At 36.5% G+C, this 7,968-nt stretch overlaps 1 protein-coding gene across 1 annotated transcript; it reads right to left on the bottom strand.

The window, feature by feature from the left end:
• Positions 1-3,584: 3,584 nt before the first annotated feature.
• On the bottom strand, positions 3,585-6,866 carry cep20 (centrosomal protein 20). The gene is made up of 4 exons (XM_037690277.1): positions 6,818-6,866; positions 5,911-6,108; positions 4,119-4,203; positions 3,585-3,754 (listed from the first exon to the last, which is right to left on the bottom strand). The coding sequence occupies exons 1-4, from the start codon at positions 6,843-6,845 to the stop codon at positions 3,652-3,654; spliced, it is 414 nt and encodes a 137-aa protein (XP_037546205.1). The 5' UTR covers positions 6,846-6,866; the 3' UTR covers positions 3,585-3,651.
• Positions 6,867-7,968: the final 1,102 nt, after the last annotated feature.

Raw genomic sequence — 7,968 nt, 5'->3', positions numbered from 1 at the left:
AAATTCTGGTTGTGCTTACTGACCTCGAACTGATTGTATGTGGTACACGGCGCTCAAAAATCTGTCAAAATGTTTTACTTTCACTTAATCCGCTTTATAATCCGAAAAATACGGTAGATGTATTTCTATTTCCCGTGTCTGTCTGAGTGTTGGAAAAATATCTCATGAACCAGTGGATAAAAAAAAAAAAAAAGTAATTTCAAGAAATAATTATTTGGTTTGCAGCTACATCTCATTAATCATTGGACTAAACTCAAGTCAAGATGGCCACCGCAGCCAACTGACCCTAGGAAACAAAAATGTCTATAACTCAGTCAATTTTACAGCTATTGATGGAAAATTTGGTGCAATAGAAGTTGAGAAATCAACATATACTCTACTCATTGGTCATGATATTTGCTTAAAATTTTAGCATAAACTATTGAAGTCAAGTCCTGTCTGTTAACAAAATATCTTATCAGCCACTAGTTAGATTTTAATGAAACCTTTAGAAAGAACTTATTGGCTGCACGTCTACAACTGTTTAACTGTTGAAGTCCATCCAGTTCAAGATGGCTGCTATAGCTAATCAAATTTTCTAAACACAAAACTTGCTCTAAGTCAGTCAGTTTTACAGGCAGAGCTAAATTTTTGTGTGATGGTAGCTGAGAGTCATTCACAACAAATAATCTGAGCAGGGTTGACCAAACCATCTGCAGCTCCATCATTTCTCACCCTCAGCTGCAGGCAGTCTAATAGTCCTTCATGAATGCAGTGGGTGATGCATCTATTTATACATTAAATAATTTTTCTTTCTAAATTGCAACTTGAGAAATCGGCAGTTCTTAAGTTTAAATCAGTCGTGAAGAAACACGTGTAGCATGTATAGTGATGCTTTTATTTTCACTCCCCTCATGTCCAAAGATGGTTGTCTGTTGGAGCATTAATATGTTTATGGATATGTTTCACCCTGGTGGAATGCAATCACGTTCTAATCTGAGCCTCGGAGTAAACAGTTTCGCCCTGCTGCAGGCAAACGACTGCAGTCAATCCTATTTATACAGCTGTCGAGGACAAATGGTGGAAAAAGTCGTATTCAGTTGTTCAGATTATCTATTTTTAAGGGAATTGTCATATTTAGTAGTAATAAAATCAGCAAATACCATATCAGTAACCAAAAAAAATATATGCTTAATGCTAGTTTTTTTTTAATTATCATACTTTGGAATAGCTAACAAAGCTAAGAGCTGCAAGCTGTGTGAAACAAGAACACTTATTTTTACTTAAAAACATTAAATGTAAAAAAAACCCTTCCATTTAAAAGACTGAAAGTCTAAATTATGGTCTTAACTACATAATGTCTAGTACTGGTAGTTATTTTTATTTTATGTGATTGAATAGTGAACATTTTTCTTGACTAAAGGGTTTATCTTTCCCTCCCAATTTTGTTGTAGCTTTATTGTCTTAAAAACAATAAGTGAAACCAACTTTTATGACATTTTGTTGCATTTGGTACACATTTAACTTGATATTTGCCTACAGCAGTACATTTTAAACTGTCCTGTGATGAAATCAAACTCAAAATAACTGAGGTGACAAAAAATATGGCAAAATAATATTTAAAACAAAATGTACTAGTATGTTGTGCAGAACCAGCCCTGGCTTTTTGTAGTGACACTGCCACCACATGGTGCGATGTAAAAACAGGACCATCACAGTCGGAGGTTAATAAATAAAAAATATTTATTTTTAAAGTTCTAAAATGTATAAAATGTCAAACATTCATAATATAAAAAAGGGATCAAAATATCAATTTAAATCAATGCAGGTTGAAGACTGCTGAAAATGTACTGATCAAGTCTCACAAAAAACAATAAAACTTCAAACAAAAACTTCTGGTAGCAATACATAAAACAGCCCGGTATGTACCCAGTTAGTATAAAGTACCAGTCAAACATGTACCAGCTATGAGCACTTTAAGTATTATGTACATAAAAGATATGTTTCAGGTACACGATAAGTATTCAGTACCTTGTACTAGGTACAAGACTGGTATCAGGTCTGAGCCAGATATAGACCAAATACATACCCAGTACATACCTGGTAAATATCAAGCGCATGCCAAATATGTACTAGATATCCCATACCTGTTATGTACTGTGTTATGTACCCCATATTTAGCTGGTATGTACCTATTAAGTATCAGGTACAGAACAGATAAGTAACAGGTTTGTATTTACCAAGCACATATTCAGTAAATACCTGGTAAGTATCTGGTACATAACAGATACATACCAGGTAAGTACCCAGTACTTACATGGTAGTATCAAGTAGGTATCATGTAAAAAAATAAGGGGTAAGTACCGGTAAATACTTTGTATGTAGCCGGTAAGTACCTTGTACGTACATGGTAATTAGATGGTAATACCTGGTACTATCAGGTAAGTACCAGGATAGTAGCCATGTAGCTACCATGTAGGTACCATAGAAGTACTAGAGAGAAAACCCTGCAAGTACCAGGTTTGTACTTTATACCGACCTGGCACATATTCAGTACATACCTGGTAAGTATCTGATACATTTTTTTTCATTTACCCTTTATTTATCCAGGTAGTCTCATTGAGTCACGAGAACTCATTTTCAAGAGAAACCTGTTTAGGGAGCAGATGGGGGTTAAGGGCCTTGCTCATGGGCCCAGAATGGGGCGAATGAGGGTGGGGGCAGGTGTGGGTGCTTCACCTACCCCACCCACATTTTTGATGTTGTCGGTACCGGGGCTTGAACCGGTGATCTTCCGATCACAGGCCCACCTTCTCTAACCTCTGCGCCACCACTCCCCCATACATAATAGATACATACCTGGTACATACCAGGTAAGTACCCAGTACTTACCTAGTAAGTATCAAGTAGGTACTACCAAGTATATAAACAATAATGGGTGTGTAAATACTTTGTATGTAGCCGGTAAGTACCTTGTATGTACATGGTAACTAGATGGTAATACCTAGTACTATCAGGTAAGTACCAGGATAGTAGCCATGTAGCTACCATATAAGTACTAGATAGAAAACCCTGCAAGTACCAGGTTTGTACTTTATATCTACCTGGCACATACTCAGTATATACTTGATAAATATCTGGTACATAACAGGTACAGTAAGTATCCAGTACTTACCTGGTAAGTATCAAGTATGTACCAAGTATGTAAACAATAATGGATAAGTAAATACTTTGTATGTAGCCAGTAAGCACCTTGTACATACACAGTAATTAGCTGGTAATACCTGGTAACTATCAGGTAAGTACTAGGACAGCAACCATGTTGCTACCATGTACGTACCATATAAGTACTAGAGAGAAAATTAATTTCCCCATTGGGGATTAATAAAGTACAATTTAAAAAAAAGTAGTACCTTGTAAGTACAAGCCTATATTATGTATTGCTAATAAACTGATAGATGTCATGGAAATTATTTGACAAATTAAAGTAACAAATGAAATGTAATCGATTCATTTTGGATTTCATACAGTTTACACTGTAACTCTAATAAACGGCAGAGTGTAAAACTACGAACAAGAGGAAATATGTTGAGTTCAGTGAGGTTCTGTAAAATTATGTCATCTAGAGGAGGCGTCTTTTCAGTTCCTGAGTTTTGGAGGTCACATCACAGTTTACTCTTCTTGTCCAGGAGCTGTGTGAAGACCCCGCAGGAAAACCTTCCCTCTGTGATCACCGCTGTCTCGAAAATGAGACACTAATCCGTACAGAAGGGGCCTGCAAAGCATGTAAAAAAATTTCTATTAACTTTTATGATTTTTTTTCCCCTTATCTTCAGCACGAATAAACTGGTAGAAACAGGGTTGACTGACGAGGATATCAGTTAGTTACTATGAATTGTGTGTTTTGGGGGTTTCTCAAGCGGTGCATCAAGACAAGTCAAAAGAAATGAAACTGTGATATAATACTCAGACAACTTTTGCATCTCTTCTCCCCTCCCAAAAATATGTTGCCTGTTTTAATGTAAAAGATTGAGACTGGAACCAGCTGGAACTCTTAACCTTAGAGAAGTCCAATAAATTGTCTAATTCCATGTTCGACAGCGGACTGTTGTGGGATTTTCCCAAATCCTGACACTTACACAGACTTGGAACTTGCATCCTCTGAAACCTTCAGCTCATCAGCCAAAAAGTGTCTGTCCAAAGCTGCTTCGGGTTGGCCCGATTCTGAGAGAAGAAAACAAACATCATTGAGAACTGCAGCTCTACACTGACAACTGGATACTGAAAGGTAAATACAACCTTCTTACACCTATGATCGCTCACTGCTGAAAGCAAAGGGGCTATAATAGTTTTTGCTCATGTCTGCTTTTCACTGTCTGTTAGCAAAATATCCCCAAAACCACAGGATGGATTTTAATGAAACTGATAAAGTAATCATTAGTGAAGATCTACAGCTGATTAACTTGGGTTAGTCGCCTCCATATTTAACTCAGCTACTGCAGTTAGCACCCGTTTCGAAGTACAGTATAAGATAAAAGATAGAACTTTATTGATCCTGCAGGAAATTGTTAAGTCCCATTAACACTCGATCCTCTCAGTATTTGTGAATAACAACTCTAAAGACCAAGTCTCGCTTTGGCTCTGCTGCTCCATCTGACAGGAATCTGCTTCCAAAAACTTTGGGTCTGATCTCACTTGTCTCAGTTTCAAGTTTTAAAAATATTTTAAAAGCCATTTTTAAGGATACTTGCAAATGTTTTCATGCTTCGTAATGTTGTTGTTGGACTTAGACAATGAACTGTTGTTAATGTAATGTGTTCCTTGCTTGTTAATGAATTATATAGTTCATGGTTTTGCCTTACTTCCATTCCCTTGACCCTACAAGCACCTGCTGCTGCTGCCAGGCCAGCACTGTAAACAAGAATTTGTTCTTAGTGTTTAAGCCTGGTTAAATAAAGGTGAAATGAAAAAAACAAACAAAAAAAAACTTGCAAGTCAACCAGATTTAAGATGGCCACCACAGCTTTAGCTTACAGGTTGCCCTGGTTCAAATCCCGGTCTGGGGGTCTTTCTGGGTGGAGTTTGCATGTTCTCTCAGTGCATGCGTGGGTTTTCCCCGGGTACTCCGGTTTCCTCCCAGAGACCAAAAACATGCATGTTAGGCTGATTGGTAACTCTAAATTGTCTCTAGGTGTGAGTGAGAGAGTGAATGGTTGTTTGTCTCGTTTGGCTCTATGTGTCCCTGTGACGGACTGGACACCTGTCCAGGGTGTACCCCGCCTCCCGCACAGTGTTAGGTGGACATGGGCACCAGTGACCCCCACGACCTGAAAAGGAAGAAGCGGGTAAAGATAATGGATGGATGGAACTGTTGGAAGTCAGTCTTGTTTACCCGTTTGCAAAATATCTCATGAACCAGTTAACATGTTTTAATTAAACCTCCACAAAATACTGATTGGATGTACATTTACAACCTTTTCAAGAAAAGGTGATTTTTACGTTTAATTTACATTTTTTCATTCCTCAGGAATGAGGTACAGCTTTAAAGAGGTACAGCGCAGGTTGAAGGACTGAGAGATACAGTTAGCGAGGCCAGACTGAGATGGTTTGGAGTTGGGCATGTCCATAGGATGGACAGTGGGTATAGTGGTAGCAGGATGTTAGAAATGCAGCTGCCAGGATAAAGACAAAGAGGAGATACAGTATGGATGAAGACATGGAGGTAGTTGGAGTGAGGGCAGAGGAAGCAGAGGACAGGACAGCGAGATGGAGGAAAATGACTTGTTGTGGAGATCCCTGAACAGGGAAACGCCAAAGAAGCAAAAGAAGCATTGGTAACTACAGTGAACCTGAAAAGGATAGTATATGGGCATGTAAAGTATTTCAGCTGTAATACATTTATATAAAAGTAACTTTAATGTGTTTGCCCACCTGCTGTGAGTACCGACGCAGTGTGCCTGTACTTGTTGAACTCCAGGTACTCCCGGATCAGCTCGTTTATCAGCAGGTTTTCGTGGGAGAGCAGCGGCCGTGGTTCACGCTGGTCATCCAGAGCACCGAACACTTCCGCCCGGATACGAGCCTTCAGCTGACACAGCACACCACGGGACTCCAGCGTGTCCCGAACAGCTGAAACAAACAGTCCGAATGTTATCTGAACGAAATGACAATAAATATTCAGCCAGCCAAAACTGCGAGTTAGAAAATGTAGCTAACTACTAATATAAAGCGCACCGAACTTCATTCAGTTTTTATCATAATTTTAATTCACTTACATTCTTAAAAAAACACATTGGTATAATATGGCTCATATTACAATTTAAAGATCATCAAGAGGTACCGTTCGAATCGTCTCATGTTTAAACATTTATTTTTTTTATTTTATCCACCCCAGACACTAAGACACACTAACCTACCCAACTACCTAGCTTGATTGTATTAGCATCAGTGAACAGTTAATTGAGTTATTCATTCAACCTTATTTAGACATATACTAGATTTATTTTAAATACATCAAGTGTTTAGCTATACCGGATGAAACGTGGATTGTAATAAATTAGGAAATCTTGAATTATTTGGAAACTATAACTTTCTGTCAAATGACTGGAACTTATTTTGCTAAATTGTCAAACTTCCTAATGAGGTTTGGTAGGGATGATGTTAGGTTGCTAATGCTATGCTAGCTAACCCGTATCTGTGGCTTCTTATTTGTCACAGCATTTAGTGCAATGGGACTACTTAATAGTTTAGACTGCAAGTACGCAAAAAAATAATAATGAGTATGTAAGAGGGCACTTACTAGTTTTTAAATAAATAAAGGTTGAATGAAAAAACTTACCAGTTTTTAGCTCCGACATAGTCGCCATTGCAATAAAGTATAAACAAACTACTGCACGTCAAGTCTTATAGACGTCTGCCATCTAGTGGCAGAGCTTTGAAACTACACCAAAGCGATAAATGACGTCACAAACATGTTAAATTTACTTTTAAAATAGGAATATGTTTCTCTAAAAAAACTTTTTATCTTTTATACTTTAGTAATTATAGTATGTTTATTCTATATCTTATTTATTATGGTATTATTATTTTTTTATGGTATTATTATTGTTTTGTATTATTATTATTATTGTACTATTTGATTTTTTATGGCATTATTATAGTTTTGAATTGTATTATTATTGTATTATTTTTATTTATTATGGTATTATTATTGTTTCGTCTCAAACTGGTAACTTTTGATACTTTTTCCACATTTGAAGGCATTTTGTTTAGTGTTTCACATTTAGTCCTTTAATGAGACAAAAATCAAAGCAAAGCAACCCAAATAGTTTTTGTGTAATATTTGGTTCCACTGTAGTTCCTCTGTAACTGTTTGTGGTCATTTAATGTCACAGAATAATCATTTAATATGCATTTTATTCTTTTAGTCATATTGTTGTTAATAGTTTACATTTTTTTGTCTTTTTATAGTCCTTATATATTTGTTGGGGGAATAACATCAGAAAGTTCCCAAGACTCTACAATAGTTTGTTAATGAACCCGACAAATTAGAAAAATAAACTTCACAATTCGACTTGTTTAAATCCAGAAATAATGACTATTATTCCAAACTTTGAATATCTTATTATAAATCCTATGCGTGAATTTTCTCCATGAAAACACAATCAGTCATAAATGTGAAGTCAGACATAACCACAGATTCAAATAAATTTTATTTTCCAGCATGATGCATCAAACAAAACAGTACATTAACAGTAAAATGTCAGTGAAAAATAATCAAGCCTGTTATAAAAAGTATAAATAAAAAAGATAATCCTCCAAACTTTTAAGGACACTTAATACATTTTGTCATACAGTAAGACATAAATAAACACGTGGGTTTTTCTTACAATAAATTGTCTAAACCAGCAAAAGAAAAACAGTAAACACTTCTCTGAAAGGGTCACAGGGTTCTTTCTTTGAATCAAGTCTAAAACTTTGTGTGGACTA

Source organism: Nematolebias whitei, chromosome 16 (genome assembly GCF_014905685.2).
Source record: "Nematolebias whitei isolate Nwh7 chromosome 16, NemWhi1, whole genome shotgun sequence".
Lineage (NCBI taxonomy): Eukaryota > Metazoa > Chordata > Actinopteri > Cyprinodontiformes > Rivulidae > Nematolebias > Nematolebias whitei.
This window is presented reverse-complemented; position numbering and strand designations above follow the sequence as displayed.